Here is an 18,844-nt window from a genome sequence, read left to right as displayed (position 1 = left end):
CGTAACGTAAAGCCCAAACTTCATGTTGCTGCTTATTTTTAAAATGGAGGTCAGGGAACCAGCCTCGTGACTGGAGGGTCACCGGGTCGATCCCCTGAGCTGACAGTCCATGACTGAAGTGCTCTTAAGCAAGGCACACCCCCCCCCCCCCTGACTACACTGACTACAGCGAGGTTAGACGTCTGTCAGCAATAGAATACCGTGATGGTTAAAGGACTGACCAGCACCACACTTCTGTCCGTAATAAGTCAAAGGTGTAAACAAGGACATCCAAAAAGACGCAATCAAGTCAGAGATCCAGCCAAAACGATAAGCATCAAGCAGATGCTGGGAGCAGCAACGCTGAGTAAACTCTGGTCCTTTAATATGGTCATCAAATAAATCTGTGGGTTTGAACTGTGCGTACATTTCACGGGTCCAGTGGTCATTCTGTCCATCGGTGCCCTCGTCCTCATAAGCGTGGCTCGGCTCTCGTCTGCAGGGGGATTTCTTCTTCTTTCTTTTCTGCACTTCCTACTGAAATTAAACACCTCTCTTAAATAAAACTGACAGCAATCGGTTTATATACAAATGTGGACGAACAGGATTCTCTCCAGCTCACCTTTCTGAACCTGGTCATCTGATGCCGTGTCATGCCGGTCTCGCCGTCCTCTCCTAAAACACTGTCGCCAGAAAAAATGCCCCTTTCTGCCCGGGCTGGTGTCTGCAGCCATAACGACAAAGAGCATAAACAATCAACAAAGAGCAAATTGTTTGTTGTATGAAAGAAATCTTGTGTGCAGAAATTGATTTCCCCCTCTGGCTTTCCCAAGCCTGAGGAAATGCTCCAAATCCTGTGACCAAAAACGGACTAGACATGCAAACCGGACCCAACAGACATGAAATACACATCAGTGTTGCACTGAAAGTCACTATTACACAAAGTTAAAGTTGATATTTTTCCACTTTATCTATACTTTAATTTATGGATCATTTCACTGGATAATCCAGAGGGGGATTCCAACATTCTCAAAATTTCAGCGTGCCAATAGAAAGTCAATCGGAGCAGTTTAACCAGATGCTCGGTTCTAGAGTGACTTCACGAAATTCACGAAAGTGTCTTAAGAAAGCAAATCTTCTTAAAATGTGTGTTTTCCCTTAAATTTTTTTTTCTTATTTTAAGAAAAAAAGTTGCTAGAAATGTTATTTTTAAAATAAATTCTCAAGAATGACTATTTTCTTAAGAATAATTCCAGGAACTAGTGTTATTCTTGGAAATATTATGTTCTTAAATTCTTTCACAATCTTACGACAGACTCAGGCTATAAGACCCGACAAGGCAAGCGTCTAAATTTATCTGGGACGCCGCCTCTGCTGCTCCTCATCCTCGTCCGCCACCCCACAATTATCATATTTTCCAAGGAGGACTTTTCCTTGTTATTTATTTATTTTTTTAAAGCTTGGTTTGGTGTTTTTCCTCCATTTGGCTCCTCTGAGTGGATTAAACTAAATAATGAAAACAGTTAATACAAATTCAAACTGCGTCTTGTGTCATTTATGGTATGTGGTTAAATGCAACAAAGCCTACAGAAGAAAACTTCTTAGCGTTTGTCTTAAGAACTTTCACAAGTTTTTTTCTTAAGGAAGTGTTCATGAACTCGGCCCCAGACTCCCACAAACACAAGTTTCCTCATAGAAAGTTATTACTTCCCCTGAAAGTAGCTTTGAGGAAGATTTTGGCCTTAAAAATACTTTTAAAATTTGTTTATGGTGGAGGGATACATGGGGGAGGGTTCTAAGGCAAAATAGTCCCCAAAGAAAACTCATTATTCCAGATTTTCCACTATTTTCCATCATCCGTTCCATATAAGCTCAGAAGACGCGTGTGGGTTCTCTGGTGGTTCTGGATGGTAAATAAAGTGTCTATGTCTGTGTTGTAGTCATGGCGACGCCCGGTTCCCATCACCACCCCTGTTCAAGCTCTCTCTCGAATCTAAATTAGGATTTTGAAAAACTGGTGTAATACCCCTTTAGGTCTAAAAGGACAATCCAGCTTTCAGAGAGATCCCGCTTTGTGAAATATCCCCATGTCAGTCTCATTGAGACTAAAATCTATTTGTAAGATGGTCACAAACTAAAACACAAAAGTATAACCCACTTCACCTGTGGACTGGGCAGCCTGGGCGGAAAGCACAGCTTTGCAGATGTGCCTCCTGATGTCCTGCACTCCGTCCGGCGCTTTAGGAACGAAGTGTCCAGCCCAGATGGAGTCGTGTGGATGTTTAAAGAACACTGACCTCAGCATCTGCTCCAGAAGCTCCACTGATTCCCCGGTTTCTGCGCTTTCACAGTGGTCATGAACCAGCCCAAGCAGGGCAGGCCGCACTCCATGACCTTCTGTCCTGGTCCTAACATCCTTCAGCACCTCCCTCACACTCACATGGTTGGCTTTATCACGGACATAAGCATGCCTGAACATGAACACGACCACGGCACAGTGCATGGCCCTTCCTTTATCAGATGTAGCCCGCATTCTGGCACCCACCTCTGGCTTGCTTTGACCTTTTGACCCTGAGCAGCAGTCTGACCCGAGCCCCCCGTTTCTGCTGATGTTTCCACTCATGCCGTCCACCTCCGCCAACACCTCCGCAACAAACTCCTGCATCAAGCCGCACTTACATTCACCATCCTGTCTGTCCACGTCGCCCACCAAGTAAACATTCCCCTTCCCACCGATCTGCTTCAGGATTTGATGGAATTCCTCCTCCGCGGGAGGTGGGACCCTGTTCTGCTGCAGATCCGAGGCCATGGCTCATCCCGGGCCGCCGTCCTCCTTTCCAAAGCCCACAAATTGTGGTTTTCACTCGATGAACCTCGCAGGCACTAATCCAGCCTGACTCACGATTAGCTGGGAGTAGCCACGCCCCTTCGTACGCTCTGATTGGCTATCGGAAGATACTCCCGAGCAGCTCACCAATACGATTGCTGCTTGTTTAAGCAGCTCTGGCCAATCAGAGCGCACAGAGGGCGGGACCTTCCCGTAAACGGGTGTCAAATAGTGCCTTATATGCGGTGGGATAAGAAATGCACAAATTCGCCACTACAGACCGAATACTTAGTTATTACTCGGTTAAACGTCAGACAGGCGCAATAAAATCTACTCAAATATTAGAGTACTTGTACTAAAATGTACTTAAAAGCCATAAAGCAGAAGAAATACGCGAATGCTCTATTGGCTACACGTATTCTCACATGGAAGGCCTCCCTGCTCTAAACCCCATAGCAACCATTAAGTGTTTCTGTTGGTTCCGGATGGTTTTCTAACGTGTTTTTGGCTTTTTGATGGGTTGGGATCACAATGTTAAAGATCCTAATGGTTTAACAGGGCACCAATGGCTGATTCTAAATGCATCTGATGGTTTCCAAATGGATTCTAATGGATTTCTAGTTGAAAACCATTAGGCAAGGCAAGGCAAGGCAAGTTTATTTATATAGCACCTTTCATACACAACGGTCATTCAAAGTGCTTTACAAATGAAAAAACACAGAAAAATGTAATTAATGTAAATAAAATAAAATTTATGTAAATTAAAAAATTTAAAAAACATAATTAAAACAATAGATTTAAAAGAAGTTAATCAAATTTAAAAGAAGGAGATAATAAATTAGAATAAAAATAAGAAACATGATTAAAACAATAGATATAAAAGAAGTTAAATGAATGAGGATAAGAGTGCCATTAAGCCAATTTCCATTAGAAAGCAAAACCACGAGGTTTTAATCTAATTAATCTAATTAATCTAATGGTTTCTAATAGTCCTTTTTAGCAGGGCTTTTATATGTTAAAAGTGGAATTCCAGCTAGTTAAGTATAAAAAAAAGGTGTACTAAAAAAAGTTAAGAATCAACAAATGTATTGATTTGTCATCGTTTTGTTAAGTCAAAGTCTAGCTGCTGAAAATCTGAGTTGAGCATTAAAAATAAAGTGCACTTAAATGTGTTAAATGTTCATGAAGCAATAAAAGTGCACATTTTATTGTATTAAATGAAATTTTCTTTGATGAATGTACTCTTTTTTTTTTATATTTAGTATTATTTTGTATAAAATTGACTTCTAAAAAGTTGAAATGATATCGATTAGTGTCTGGAGTCTCATTATCGTTTGGAGTCTGTCCTTTAACAAGCCTGTGCTTATCACTCCTAATATAAGTGCAGAAGAGCACTAAGCTAATGATAAACTGACTGCAGCCTGAACAAACCTACCCTTGACCTTTAAACACACAACGGTTTATTCTGATCTGGTTTCCTCCTATTTTTAAGTATGCAATGATTTTCACTGAGGTGTCCTTTGGAGTATGAATAAGATTTTATTTCTTATATTGAGAAATTAATGTCAAGTAATGCTCTTTCTGCTGTACTGATATTAGGTGAAGCAGATTAAAGCTGCATAAAGCATAAAAGTACTGCAAAAATACTTTCTATTAGATAAATTAGATACATAAAACGTATAAAATGTATAAGTTCATATATATATATATATATATATATATATATATATATATATATATATATATATATATATATATATATATATATATATACACATAGTGTTTATTCTGAAATAGGTGCTTGTATGTAATAGTGGGTATTCAATGGAGGTAAATACCTACATAAATGGTAACAGCGCCATCTCCTGACTTATCACTGCACTTTTAGAAATGAAGGTTCTGTTCAGGTGCATTTTTCTTCATCAAGGTGCAAACAGTGTAGATGTTCCCTCAAAGGTTCTAAAGTGGGTTTAAGGTCTGATTGTGGAGCTTAAATCAGGTTCTCCAGGTGAAAAGTTGGTATTTGTTCCTTTTCATAACCGAATGTTTTAAAACAGAGCAGTAGAGTAAAAGCCTGGAGGCGAGGCGAGGCGGGGTGTGTGGAGTCAGTCCAGCTTAGAACAGATCATTTCAGTGGATTATGGTTCAGTTATGTTCCCTGACTAAAGGGACTGAGATGGAGCCCTGAGGGTTCCACCCCAGAGACAGTGTAAGGTCAGAGACCCTTTGAATGTTATAAAAAAGAAGAAAATATATTTAACAGAAAATACAAAAAAACCTCCAACACAATAAATATAATGTCAAATCTATTACTATTTAATTTGTCCACTCTTTAAAGGGCCCATATCCTGCACTCTTACTTCCTTCCAATCTTAACACCAGCTGTGTCCACCCAGCAAAAGCTGCTCTCGAACAAGACACTGACATTCTGTTCCCATTCAAAGAGTTTTTAATGGGACAAAAGAAGATTCTTCTGAGGAGATATGATATAAGATAATTCATTTGCTTAAGGAAAGTAAAATGAATAAATAAATAAAAGAGAAATCAGGAGTTTCCAAAATTGGAAGACCTGGTCGACACCAAAACTGCCCCCATTAGATAAACAGCACTGAAAGCTTTGATCTCTGAGAGAGAGGAGAACATCAGCTGCTTCAGATCTGAAAACATCCACAGGTGTTTCTGTCCATCCTTCCACTGTGAGAAGACCACTCAGCGCTGTGGGTCTGAAAGGACGTGCAGCTGATCAAGAAGAACCTCACTGAGAAAAGGAGACGGACACATCAAACAAAGAAGCTGCTGGTGTTCTCAGAACAATGGGCTGACGACCCCAAAAGTCCCTTCTGCAGAGCAACTGTGATACCTTATTAGTAATTATTCAAGCTTTTCTCAGTTATACATGCAGACGAGCCACAAGAGACCCTCAGGGTGTCACTCTCGTTATCTTCTTCACAGTCATCTTAATGGTTTCATTAACCCGGGCCTGAATCTGTCTGGCAAACTGAAATGAAAAGAGTAGCTATTAATCCATTTTATGTGCAGGTAAATGTTCACAGGTCAAAATGGAAAAAATACAGTGGCTTTCGAGGGAATTCATAACCAGGTGATAAGCAGTTATATGCCATTATATAATTTGGTATTTTCCCTGTAAGACTACTGATATAATGTTTCTTCATATAATTATACACTCACTTAGTGCTTTACTAGGAACTCCTGAACATCTGCTCGTTCATGCAATTATCTAATCAGCCAATCATATGGCAGAAGGTTAGTGCATATAATCATGCAGATGTAGGCCAGCAGCTTCAGGTAAGGCTCATATCTGTCATGTTGTCGCTTCCATCTGGGAAGACTATACTTGGACACTCCATGGCTCCGCCCACTCAGATTTGTTTTTTTTTAATGTGGATCTGCCTTTTATGATGCTTGCCTATGTTTTGACCCTTGCCTCTTGAACTGTGAGAATTGGACGCAAAGAAAGGCCTACATGCCTCTAAGGTTACAAAAGACTTCACAGATCAAGGCTGCAGTAAGAGTCTTCAAACCCCTGACCACCAACCAGCCTCTCCACACCATCAGCACACCCCAGCTTTTTCTATGAGGAGCCCACTTTAATGAGTCAATGCGGTCTGAGGAGGCTAAAGTGGCCTTCATGGTACTGTTGTGGTACCTAGTCAATGGGGACCCCCATTGTGTCCCAGATGGCAGAGGAGGGACCCTCAGCGCTATCTAGGGCTCCGGAAAGTATGTGATCTCCAGAGAATGCCAGTGAGACAAGGTTCCAAGTCTCTGCTCAGTGCTATGGAGAGCACTGGCTCATCGTTGCCTGCCCTCAAGGCTCTGCCTGGTCCTAAGAAGAGCACTGGCTCATTGATGCCCTCATCATGCCACCTAGAGCTACACAGATGGTAGGATCAGAGTCCATGGATCCATCTGCCTGTGTCAAAGGTTCAGGCTGGTGGAGGTGGTGTAATGGTGTGGGCAATATTTTCTTGGCACACATTGTCCCATTAATAATCATTGCTAAAATTCCACACCTGATTGAGCATCATTGCTGACCCTGTGTGTCCCTTAATGGCAACAATTTAGCATCCTCTAATGGTTACTTCGGCTATGATAATGCACCATGTCACAAAGCAAAAGTCATGTCAAACTGGTTTCGTTAAAATGACAATGAATTCATTGATCTTCAGTGGCCTTCCCAACCACCAGATCTGAATCCAATAGAACAGTCTGCAGGAATTACATGACACAACCATGTCAATGTGAACCACAAAAGAATGTTTCCAACATCTTGTGGAATCCATGCCACAAAGAATTGAGGCTGTTTTGAGAGTAAAAGGACATCCTACCTAGTATTAATGTTATTAGAGTATTGTCCCTAATAAAGTGCTTGGTGAGTGTATAATTGCAGTATCTAAGAAGGTGCATTAAAAAAAAAAACATGACCTTACCTCTTCTATGAAGGTAATGATTGCATCATTGCTCAGTTCAGTGACTGATCTCATCTTAACTACTGCTGCTGTAACTGGAGTAAAATCTAGAGAGTCAAAGCACATAGACATCAAATTACATAAGACACAAATGCACAGTTTAAAAAGGGTTGAAACAGAGGACATGATTAATTGAATGGTTCTAGGTAATAGACAAGATAAGCATTACTTCTTGGTGGTGAAGTTGACGTCAGTTGAGCTGCAGGTGTTGTAAGCAGCTGAGCTGTAGTTGTGGTTATTGGAGAAGTGGTTGTAGGAGTTGTTGTTGGAGAAGTGGTTATGCTGGTTGTTGAAGTGGTTGTGGTGGTTGTTGTTGGTGAGCTAGTTGTGGTAGTGGTTGTTTTTTGTAGTGGTTCAACTGTTGTCAGAATGGTGGATGTTGTGCCAATTGCTTGTGGCAGTTCAGCTGTTGCTGTCAGAAGGGTGCCTGAGGCAGTGGTTGCTGTTGGAAAGGTGATTGTGTTGGTGTTTGCTGTTTGTGGAGGTTCAACTGTTGTTGTTGGAAGGGTGGCTGAGGCAGCAGTTGCTGTGTGTGGAGGTTCAACTGTTGCTGTTGGAAGGGTGGCTGAGGCAGCAGTTGCTGTGTGTGGAGGTTCAACTGTTGCTGTCAGAAGGGTGCCTGAGGCAGTGGTTGCTGTTGGAAAGGTGATTGTGTTGGTGTTTGCTGTTTGTGGAGGTTCAACTGTTGCTGTTGGAAGGGTGGCTGAGGCAGCAGTTGCTGTGTGTGGAGGTTCAGCTGTTGCTGTCAGAAGGGTGCCTGAGGCAGTGGTTGCTGTTGGAAAGGTGATTGTGTTGGTGTTTGCTGTTTGTGGAGGTTCAACTGTTGCTGTTGGAAGGGTGGCTGAGGCAGCAGTTGCTGTGTGTGGAGGTTCAGCTGTTGCTGTCAGAAGGGTGCCTGAGGCAGTGGTTGCTGTTGGAAAGGTGATTGTGTTGGTGTTTGCTGTTTGTGGAGGTTCAACTGTTGCTGTTGGAAGGGTGGCTGAGGCAACAGTTGCTGTGTGTGGAGGTTCATCTGTTGCTGTCAGAAGGGTGCCTGAGGCAGTGGTTGCTGTTGGAAAGGTGATTGTGTTGGTGATTGCTGTTTGTGGAGGTTCAACTGTTGCTGTCAGAAGGGTGCCTGAGGCAGTGGTTGCTGTTGGAAAGGTGATTGTGTTGGTGGTTGCCGTTTGTGGAGGTTCAACTGTTGCTGTTGGAAGGGTGGCTGAGGCAGCAGTTGCTGGGTGTGGAGGTTCAACTGTTGCTGTCAGAAGGGTGCCTGAAGCAGTGGTTGCTGTTGGAAAGGTGATTGTTTTGGCAGTTGCTGTTTGTGGAGGTTCAACTGTTGCTGTTGGAAGGGTGGCTGAGGCAGCAGTTGCTGTGTGTGGAGGTTCATCTGTTGCTGTCAGAAGGGTGCCTGAGGCAGTGGTTGCTGTTGGAAAGGTGATTGTGTTGGTGGTTGCCGTTTGTGGAGGTTCAACTGTTGCTGTCAGAAGGGTGCCTGAGGCAGTGGTTGCTGTTGGAAAGGTGATTGTGTTGGTGGTTGCCGTTTGTGGAGGTTCAACTGTTGCTGTTGGAAGGGTGGCTGAGGCAGCAGTTGCTGGGTGTGGAGGTTCAACTGTTGCTGTCAGAAGGGTGCCTGAAGCAGTGGTTGCTGTTGGAAAGGTGATTGTTTTGACAGTTGCTGTTTGTGGAGGTTCAACTGTTGCTGTTGGAAGGGTGGCTGAGGCAGCAGTTGCTGTGTGTGGAGGTTCATCTGTTGCTGTCAGAAGGGTGCCTGAGGCAGTGGTTGCTGTTGGAAAGGTGATTGTGTTGGTGGTTGCCGTTTGTGGAGGTTCAACTGTTGCTGTTGGAAGGGTGGCTGAGGCAGCAGTTACTGTGTGTGGAGGTTCCTCTCTTGCTGTCAGAAGGGTGCCTGAAGCAGTGGTTGCTGTTGGAAAGGTGATTGTGTTGGTGATTGCTGTTTGTGGAGGTTCAACTGTTGCTGTTGGAAGGGTGGCTGAGGCAGCAGTTGCTGTGTGTGGAGGTTCAACTGTTGCTGTTGGAAGGGTGGCTGAGGCAGTGGTTGCTGTTGGAAAGGTGATTGTGTTGGTGGTTGCCGTTTGAGCAACAGTTGCTGTGTGTGGAGGTTCCTCTCTTGCTGTCAGAAGGGTGCCTGAGGCAGTGGTTGCTGTTGGAAAGGTGATTGTGTTGGTGGTTGCCGTTTGTGGAGGTTCAACTGTTGCTGTTGGAAGGGTGGCTGAGGCAGCAGTTGCTGTTTGTGGAGGTTCAACTGTTGCTGTCAGAAGGGTGCCTGAAGCAGTGGTTGCTGTTGGAAAAGTGATTGTTTTGGCAGTTGCTGTTTGTGGAGGTTCAGCTGTTGCTGTTGGAAGGGTGGCTGAGGCAACAGTTGCTGTGTGTGGAGGTTCATCTCTTGCTGTCAGAAGGGTGCCTGAGGCAGTGGTTGCTGTTGGAAAGGTGATTGTGTTGGTGGTTGCCGTTTGTGGAGGTTCAACTGTTGCTGTTGGAAGGGTGGCTGAGGCAGCAGTTGCTGTGTGTGGAGGTTCATCTCTTGCTGTCAGAAGGGTGCCTGAGGCAGTGGTTGCTGTTGGAAAGGTGATTGTGTTGGTGGTTGCCGTTTGTGGAGGTTCAACTGTTGCTGTTGGAAGGGTGGCTGAGGCAGCAGTTACTGTGTGTGGAGGTTCCTCTCTTGCTGTCAGAAGGGTGCCTGAAGCAGTGGTTGCTGTTGGAAAGGTGATTGTGTTGGTGATTGCTGTTTGTGGAGGTTCAACTGTTGCTGTTGGAAGGGTGGCTGAGGCAGCAGTTGCTGTTTGTGGAGGTTCAACTGTTGCTGTTGGAAGGGTGGCTGAGGCAGCAGTTGCTGTGTGTGGAGGTTCAACTGTTGCTGTTGGAAGGGTGGCTGAGGCAGTGGTTGCTGTTGGAAAGGTGATTGTGTTGGTGTTTGCTGTTTGTGGAGGTTCAACTGTTGCTGTTGGAAGGGTGGCTGAGGCAGCAGTTGCTGTTTGTGGAGGTTCAACTGTTGCTGTTGGAAGAGTGCCTGAGGCAGAGGTTGCTAACTGTGTTGGTCTAGTTGGTGCTGTGGAAAGGGCACCTGAGGCAGCGGTTGTGTGTTGTGGTTTAGATGCTGCTTTTGAAATCGTGGCTGAGGCAGTGGTTGTGTGTCGTGGTTTGGATGCTGCTTTTGAAATCGTGGCTGAGGCGGTGGTTGAGTGTCGTGGTTTAGATGTTGCTTTTGAAATCGTGGCTGAGGCAGAGGTTGTGTGTCGTGGTTTAGATGCTGCTTTTGAAATCGTGGCTGAGGCAGCGGTTGTGTGTCGTGGTTTAGATGCTGCTTTTGAAAGGGTGCCTGAGGCAGCGGTTGTGTGTCGTGGTTTAGATGCTGCTTTTGAAATCGTGGCTGAGGCAGCGGTTGAGTGTCGTGGTTTAGATGCTGCTTTTGAAATCGTGGCTGAGGCAGCGGTTGTGTGTCGTGGTTTAGATGCTGCTTTTGAAAGGGTGCCTGAGGCAGCGGTTATGTGTTGTGGTTTAGTTGCTGCTGTCGGAAGAGTGGTTGTGACGCTGGTTGCTCTTTGTGGCAATTCAGCTGATGGCATCTGAGTATATTTTGATGATGTACTTGTAGTTATTGATGGTACTTTTGCACATGGATCTGCAGGTTTTTCAGCAGAATCTGAAAGCATTGATGAAAAATCATTAATAATTTATTACTTGTATTGAATGTGTATCTGTATTTACTGATTAAGACTTAGTAGTTATGGATGATATGGTGACACACTTTCCTCAGTTTGTAACGTAATTACAAATAATTTCCAAGAGAACTGCTCGTAGGGGTGGATCAATCTTGCTTTGGGCTTGTGTTGTAGCCACTGGCACAAAGGACATTAGGTACCATTAACTACCAATAAAGTCTGGAAAGCATATATACTGAATATGGCTTTTACAACAGGATAATGATGCTAAACACACAACAAAATCCACGATGGACTACCAAAAGAGGTTAAAAGTGTAGCATGTGTCTATGTGGCCTTGTGGCTTTGCGGCCTCCGGCACAAGCTGGCTGATGTTTAGCCAGAAATATCCTCATGGGACTGTGTAAGAGATTAGAAGTAAACTATTTTGTCCAAGCCGTTTTAGTTGCCCTGCAACCCTGTGACGATGCTTCACCAAACCCTGTGAGGAGACACGAAGTCACCGGGTAGGCTGTGACTGAATTGGTGTAAGATGAAGATACAGGCTAGAGATAGGAGGTATGACTCTGGGTGGTTCTTTGCATACAGTGCGTGATTTATTTACAATGTGCAAAACATACCAAAGAAAAACTGCAAACCCAAAATAAACGGTGGTTTAAAATGTTGACCCGACTTGATGGCAGTACAGGTAAGTATAATTAGCCCTAGGCCACAAGGCCATAATACTGTACTTTTAGCTTTGTCCTTCTCCCTTTCCCCCAGCAATCTCTCAACCTTAGGCGAGTATCCTCGAGCCAGTCTTCCTTGCTGAATCTTTCCCCTACCTCTTATAGGCTTAGCCCCACCCCTGCATCACGTGAGCTAAACCATTCCACTCTGCGGGGGTGTTGCTGTCCTATAAGAGTGGATTAAAACAAGGGTAGATAAAATCATGATCGACGTCGTAAGGCCTTAATATGTTATATTACCAGTAAAGTGTATTACCAGTAAAGTACAGTGCGCACCTTTATTAACCTGTCTCACTCTGCTTTCTGTGACCTAGGTTGGAGACATCACCCCTCCCATGAGCTAGCCATGGGTCCTCCGGCACACTCATAAGTAAGCTCCATCTGATCTGACTCTGCTATGGAACAGGCAAAAGGTACTACAGGTAGATATTCTGGTAAGCATTACACACACACTTACACACATCGTCACAAACCTGTTTATGGTTTATGTTTATTCAGTGTTTGCTTTCACTTTTCATGTGCTTGTGTGAAAAATACAATATCACGTGTGTACAAGGTGGCAGTCGTTGGCTGGAGGTTAGGGAACTGGCCCTGTGACCGGAAGGTTGCTGGTTCGATCCCTACTGCCGACAGCATGTGACTGAGGTATCCTTGAGCAAGACACCTAACCCGGGCGCCATGGATAGGGCTGCCCACCGCTCCGGGCAAGTGTGCCCCTTAGTGCTCGCTGCCCCTTAGTGTTTGTGTATTCTAAGTACTAAGTATTGACTTTGCAGGGTGGCTAAACTTTTGCTTCGGACCTTTTTTCCTTTTTTATTATTTTAAAACTGTAAAAAGTAAATGTAACTGTAAAAAGCAATTTTGCTTAAAACATTAAAGCAATGTGTCGTTTTTAACTTTTTGTAACGGGGAGCGAGGAGGCGGACGGATATGTGGAGATAAGCGAGATTTATTATGGGCAAATCCAAAATCAGGGTCGAGACAGTCCAGGGTCATAGAGCCAACATGGATTGATCGGGGGGCAGACATGACAGACAAAACAGGACATACAAGAGCACATACAGCACAGCAGATAACAAAGACCAGCAAACACAGGACTTAAATACACAGGGAAAACGAGGGACAGGTGGAAAAACAGGAGACAATCAGGGGTGTAGTCTTGAAATGAGGGGGCTGGGCTTTAAGCATCAACAGCTATAGAGACGCTTACAGCAACCAGAAATACCCCTTCTTTTTGAGTGTCACTCTAACCCCTTGTTCCTGAGCTACAGGGCAGTGGTTGAGATCTTCCTCTGAAATGAGACCCTCTAATAAAAGAGCATCACTTCATTAACAGCTACTAGCGCCGCTCTGTAGGCGACCCTGCCCGTCTGCAGGGACAGCAGAGGAGGGGAAAGTTCAGCTCCTCACTGCTGGGCTTTAGTTACATTTAGGGATCATACGCCTTCAAAGAGGGGGGCAGTTATTTATTATCACCCCCCCCCTAATTCTTCAGTGATGTGAAGCTGAAGTCAGATATTCTCCAGATTCCTGTTCTAACACCTTAAATGGAGCAGCAGTGACATTCTGGCGCTTCAGGCGTCAGAACTGCTGGACTATTTAAGGTGGAACGGGAAAGTTAGTTAGCTAGCTACCAAGACATTAGCATACAATTAGTGATTTCTTATGCTTGTTATGAAGAAAAATGACCAAAATCCACTGAAACCACATTAAACTAAGATAAAACAGTGATTATTGTAATTTTTAATGCTGAAAATTCTCACATTTGTGGGTTTCTTTGGTCTCTTGTGCTCGGTCTTGCCTGCTTTTCTTATTTTTTTCTCATAACCCTCCATTTGGAGTGAGAGAAACCTCAGTTTTTTAGTTATCTCAACAAGAATTGTAACACCCTACCCCTAGACGTGAACGTGCAAACAGAGGGCTAAGTGGAAGGGGCGAGGGGTGAAATGGGACCGGGCTGAAGTAAGCAGAGAAACAGATGAACTACAGTCTTAATAACAGGATTTCCAGGGCAGTATAACGTCCACCTCTGCTGCCCGCTACACTCACTCTAACTGAGGGATGAATCACAGTTTCTCCTGAACATCATCACCTCATCGCCAACACTGCCCGTATGTTTTATGAACAACAAGAACAGAGGAACCCAAACACGTCACCTGTGTGGAGGAACTCCGCCATTAGCTGTTTTGGAAAAAGATTCATGGGCTGGTTTCAGGGCTGGTTCAGCTGGGAAGCCTGCAGATCTCATCTATTATTCACACTTGATCTCTGATTTAGTCAGCACACCACAGATTTCAGTATACAGTATATTACTGTCAGTGCAGTTGCAGGCTGTGACTCAAATTACAAGTGTAAACAAAATAACACATTTTTTTGGTGCTTGTCACTGGCTGGAGGTCAGGGAACCAGTCCTGTGACCAGAAGGTCGCCGGAAGTACGTGACTGAAATGCTCTTGAGCAAGGCACCTAACCCCCATCTGCTCCTCGGGCACTGTGGATAGGGCTGCCCACCGCTCCGGGCAAGTGTGCACACTGCCCCCTAGTGTGTGTGTGTTCACTAGTGTGTATGTGGTGTTTCACTGCACAGCAAGGTTAGATTGCGGAGGTCCCCGTTGTGGGACTAATAAATAATAACTGTGATAAGAAGGAGTGAGGATAGTGGGAGCAACATATGGAGATGTACATCATCAGCTACTCAGCCTGCCGGTTCAGCATGACTGACGCTCCATCCTGCGTGTGTCTCTCCATAGATATACATACCTGGATGCCGCATTGCCTGTTGGTCTCTGTCTGAGGCGTTGCGTCTGCGCGTCTTCCATGTTGGAGAGGTCAAGATCTGCTTGTGATCAAATTCACCTGCATTGAGAGATGATGAGTCTCAGGATTAAATCAGCCACAGCTTCCTTACTACTCAACCAATTTTCACCACATTTCACCATGTGTGTGTTATTATCCTGAGTTAGCTTTACCCTCAGTAGCTTTTATTACTTTAATATCTGATCGTGATAATTAACCGGACCATCAGGAAAGTATTCAGTCTGCACTGGGCATTAAAAACCAAGTTTAGTGCGAGTGAAAATACAATCTTATCAGCCAGTTTACGGCGTTTACGGTATTTGGCAGACGCTCTTATCCAGAGCGACTTATACACCACTCTGTGAAAAACTGCACCATCATAGATTCTCAACATAAAACAGCAAAGAATTTTTGCTCTTCCTCGTCTATGGTACATAATGACATTAAAATATTCAGAGAATCTGATGATCCTGTAGTGGAAATCACTGCATGGGCTCAGAAACACTTCTGAAAACCACTGACTGTGAACACAGTTCATCACTGCATCCACAAATGCTGTTAAACTCTAAAACACAAAGAAGAACCCAAATATAAACAGGATCCAGAAACGCTGCCACCTTCTCTGGGCCTGAGCTCATTTAAAATGGACTGAGGGGAAGTGGAAAATGTCCTGTGTCCTCCAGGCTAAAGACCCCTCAGCCTGTTATCAGTGCTCAGTTCTAAAGCCAGTATCCATGATGGTTTAGGGGGCTTTAGTGCACATGGCATGGGTGACGTGCTCATCTGTGAATGCACCATTAATGCTGAATGATATATATGTATATATGTTTTGACAACATCTGCTGCCGTCCAGACGACGTCTTTTTCAGGGAAGGCCTTGATTATTTCAGCAAGACGATGTCAAACCACATTCTGTATATATTACCCGTCACCACTGAGAACATTTGGCTCATTATGACATGAGAAACATGACAAATGAGACCCTGAACTGATGAGCAGCTGAAAATCCAGTATCAAACCAGAACAGGAAAACATTTCACTTTCTAAACTACAGCGGTGTCTCCTCAGTTCCCAAACACTTACAGAGTGCTGTTAAAAGAAGAGGTGATGAAGCACAGCGGTAAACAGGCCCCTGTCCCATGTTTTTTGGAATGTGTTGTTGGCATTAAATTCAAAACGGTCATATCTTTTTCGAAAAACAATAAAATTTCAACATTCGATATGTTGTCTTTGTAATATATTCCCTTGAAAATATGGTTTACATGATTTGCACATCATTCCTTTGTATTACTATTTACATTCTGTACAGCGTCCCACATTTTTTGGAAATGGGGTTGTAATTCAGCCCGTCACATCTAAATCTCAGAACCGCTTCATGACATTACAGTAGCAGTTCAGTCCTGTCAGATCAGCTAACTACTTCAAACAATCAACAATCAAAACAATCATCAAAAGGATTCTTTCAACCAGTGTCCTTTAAACTGGACCTGCACCGTCACATAATCTCTTTCTTTAATGTTGATAGAACTATCTGTGCTGGCTATTTGCTGGTATAGCGTGAACCGTTTGTTGATTGTACACAGCTTTGCATGAAAGTACCTTTTTGTTTCAGATTAAAAAGGCCAAGAAGAGAAATATCAGCAGGTTTAGGCTACTGCTGCACCTTTTTAAAAGTTAAAATGTTAGTGTTGTGGCTGTGATTTGGCAGCACCATGTTAGACCAGATTATTGCCGTACAACTCGAGTGACGTCTGAGGTTTGATTCTGTGTGGGTTGCTATTTGTGTTGTTGTTAAACTAGCATTGCTTGGAGGTATGTACTCTACAAATACTGTGATTCTCAGAGGTGGATGAAGTACACAAATCATGTATCTGAGTTAAAGTGGAGTAATACCCAAGGTAAAATATCACTCCATTAAAAGTAGAAGTTCCTCCCTTTAGACCTCCACTTGAGTAAAAGTACTAAAGTATTTCCCTTCAAATGTACTTAAGTATAAAGTAAAAGTACTAAAAGAGTAATTCTGGCTCTGATCTGGTCCTGTTATCATTTTTATAACCAGACTGGCTTCATGAACTCATTTCAGGTGAAAGTCCTCCAGCGTCTCTCTTGGTAAACCAGTCTTTTAATAGAAGGTCATTAATTAGTGACGCTGACGTCTATTAAAATGATCAGAAGCACAAAACACTGAAGGTAAACAGTTTCCATCAGGGAGAACCGAGTGGCTCTGAAATCACTTTTTACACACAAGCAAAGTTTCAGTTTCAGATTTATTTACAACTTAGTTCCAAGTTTAAGTTGAATAAAAACTGGCTTTAAACTCAGGATCACAGATGAGCTCCTTTACTATGTTGATCTGTAGGCGTCTGTTCATAAACATAAACCAGCCCAAGCTCATTTACTATAAAATGAAATGGTGTTTGTAGAAATTCAGAAAAAAGCCGCGTCAGTCTCGACTGCATATGTGGACATATTTCTATATTGAGCTCTATTTACACAAAGTTAGGTTAGTTCATCATTTATGTTGAACAGACTCTCCCAAAGTTTTACGCTGCTGCGCTGACGTTGAACCGCGTGCTGCACTGGGTCGGTATGACTTCAGTACAGAGGGAGAAACTTTAGTACAGATACACCATAAAATACTAAAGTACAGTAACGAATTACATTTACTTAGTTACTGTCTAATACTGGTGATAATAAGGACTTAGAAATATTCTGGAGAAACTGGAGCCCAAATGAAGCCTCAGATGAATGAAAGCAAGGTGTAATGGACAGCATTGTAAAGTCATTCGTTATTTTAGCAGAAAAGTGGACCAGCTAGGAACATCAAGTTTGATGTAGCCAGTTGTGTTGAATTAAGTAAGATGTTCATGCCTGATAAAGGCATTTTACTCATTTAAAAAAAAAGTTTCATGTTTTTGGTGGTTAATATTTGTACAAAAACTGAATGAATGTAAAGTTAGTATGGCTGAAAATTCCTCCTTATAATTTCCAATCAAGCTTGTAGCCGGTGATGAGTGGTGACGGGCGGTGAAAGGAGCCAGGGCTGGTAATGTCTATTAAAGATATAATGTATATTATTGACTATCCAAAATGACCAGGTGACCTACATGTGTCTTTTCTTATAGCGTCGATGACGGTAAAATGGTAGTTTTCTTTAGGGGTTATTTTGCCCAAGAGTGCCCTACACATACCCCTCAACTATCAACAGGTTTGAGCCAAAAGCTTGCTGTAAAATAATGTACCAGACAGCAGGCGACACATTTGGTACCATTTTGTATAGGAATGTTCAATGAGGAAGCTTATATTGGCAAAACATTTCAGACGTTTGGTTCCTATCACCACCACATTAAACAACTTTGACTCAACAAGCTTCTCTAGAGTGGTGCATTTTATGTCAAACCGCTCTAAATGATGTTGTTGCATTCCCTCTAAAAGAGCAAAGGGCACGTTTTAGAAGTGGCTTATGCTTATTGTGCTGTGACCCACCACCAAAAGTAGACAAATTTGCTCTTTTAAATCATTGCTTTGGGAAAAAAAACTTCATTTTTGACATTTTTTGCTTTTTAACATAATTCAAAAACACCAGCAGGCCTTCACGTTGTTCCCAAATTTCAAATATTCAGCCAACAGACTAAATATGATTTTGTTTTTCACGTAAAATGACCTTTTTGGAAATATAAACTGCTGTTCTCTAAGTGACAAAATGAAGAAATGATCCTCTCCTGTTGTTTAACTTACGCAGTCTGCATTTGTTGGTGCCATCATAGAAGCCCATGTTTATACATTCAACACTACCAGCATGAAGCGCTCATGATTACTGTCTATAAAGGACAAATTAAACCATTTCCAAGGACTTTGAATGTCATCTGACATTAATTCCAAAATAAGCAACTGTTTTTACCTTTACAGTACATTAACATCTAGATATCACTTTCCTAATACTGTCATTGAGGGCAATAAGACAGAGAACGACAAAAGAAAGCATCAGCACACCAGCGTCAACAGATAGTGCTGTCAGTTCTCTACTGGATATTTCCAGCAGCTGTTGGGTTGTTCTCGTAATTCGACCGTCATACTTAATCACATACTTAATTATAATCTTTTCACCTTAATTAATTTGTCCCAAACCTTCATTGGCATCAATGCTATCTAAAAGTCTATGGAATAAAGATGCAGTCTTACCTTCTGCATCTGCACTTTGCCCTTTAAGTGTCACTAAACATCCCAGAAGCAGAAGAAAGCGAAGCATTTTATTCTAATTTGTCTTCAGATCAGCAGATTTGACTCTTCTGAGGATAAACGGTGTAAAACCGGAGCTTTCAGGACCTGGAGTCTCATCAGCGAGTGCGTCTTGCTGAT

At 43.0% G+C, this 18,844-nt stretch overlaps 2 protein-coding genes across 3 annotated transcripts; both read right to left on the bottom strand.

The window, feature by feature from the left end:
• Positions 1 to 342: 342 nt before the first annotated feature.
• Positions 343 to 2,911, bottom strand: LOC108430210. Of its 2 annotated transcripts, none has more exons than XM_017702544.2 (3): positions 2,143 to 2,911; positions 602 to 703; positions 343 to 513 (listed from the first exon to the last, which is right to left on the bottom strand). In XM_017702544.2, the coding sequence occupies exons 1-3, from the start codon at positions 2,786 to 2,788 to the stop codon at positions 452 to 454; spliced, it is 810 nt and encodes a 269-aa protein (XP_017558033.1). In that variant the 5' UTR covers positions 2,789 to 2,911; the 3' UTR covers positions 343 to 451. The 2 variants fall into 2 exon arrangements, with proteins under 2 accessions (XP_017558033.1, XP_017558032.1); XM_017702543.2 differs by having other exon boundaries at positions 343 to 516; positions 2,143 to 2,910.
• Positions 2,912 to 5,550: 2,639 nt separating this feature from the next.
• Positions 5,551 to 18,836, bottom strand: LOC108430211 (mucin-5AC). The gene is made up of 5 exons (XM_037545199.1): positions 18,668 to 18,836; positions 14,450 to 14,545; positions 7,466 to 10,942; positions 7,258 to 7,343; positions 5,551 to 5,804 (listed from the first exon to the last, which is right to left on the bottom strand). The coding sequence occupies exons 1-5, from the start codon at positions 18,732 to 18,734 to the stop codon at positions 5,727 to 5,729; spliced, it is 3,804 nt and encodes a 1,267-aa protein (XP_037401096.1). The 5' UTR covers positions 18,735 to 18,836; the 3' UTR covers positions 5,551 to 5,726.
• Positions 18,837 to 18,844: the final 8 nt, after the last annotated feature.

This window comes from Pygocentrus nattereri, chromosome 15, assembly GCF_015220715.1.
Source record: "Pygocentrus nattereri isolate fPygNat1 chromosome 15, fPygNat1.pri, whole genome shotgun sequence".
In the NCBI taxonomy this organism is placed as follows: Eukaryota; Metazoa; Chordata; class Actinopteri; order Characiformes; family Serrasalmidae; genus Pygocentrus; species Pygocentrus nattereri.
Note: the sequence above shows the minus strand (reverse complement) of the source record. Positions and strands in the feature narration are given on the sequence as shown.

What these genes read in the sequence shown, in the direction of transcription:
- LOC108430211 (XM_037545199.1), bottom strand. Translation starts at nt 18,734, where the DNA reads ATGCTTCGCTTTCTTCTGCTTCTGGGATGTTTAGTGACACTTAAAGGG. An exon ending in GCAAAGTGCAGATGCAGAAG is followed by an intron (nt 14,546 to 18,667) that starts GTAAGACTGCAT and finishes CTCTCAATGCAG; the next exon opens with GTGAATTTGATCACAAGCAG. An exon ending in GTCAACTTCACCACCAAGAA is followed by an intron (nt 7,344 to 7,465) that starts GTAATGCTTATC and finishes TTGACTCTCTAG; the next exon opens with ATTTTACTCCAGTTACAGCA.
- LOC108430210 (XM_017702543.2), bottom strand. Translation starts at nt 2,788, where the DNA reads ATGGCCTCGGATCTGCAGCAGAACAGGGTCCCACCTCCCGCGGAGGAG. An exon ending in CCAGGCTGCCCAGTCCACAG is followed by an intron (nt 704 to 2,142) that starts GTGAAGTGGGTT and finishes TTATGGCTGCAG; the next exon opens with ACACCAGCCCGGGCAGAAAG. An exon ending in AGATGACCAGGTTCAGAAAG is followed by an intron (nt 517 to 601) that starts GTGAGCTGGAGA and finishes GTTTAATTTCAG; the next exon opens with TAGGAAGTGCAGAAAAGAAA.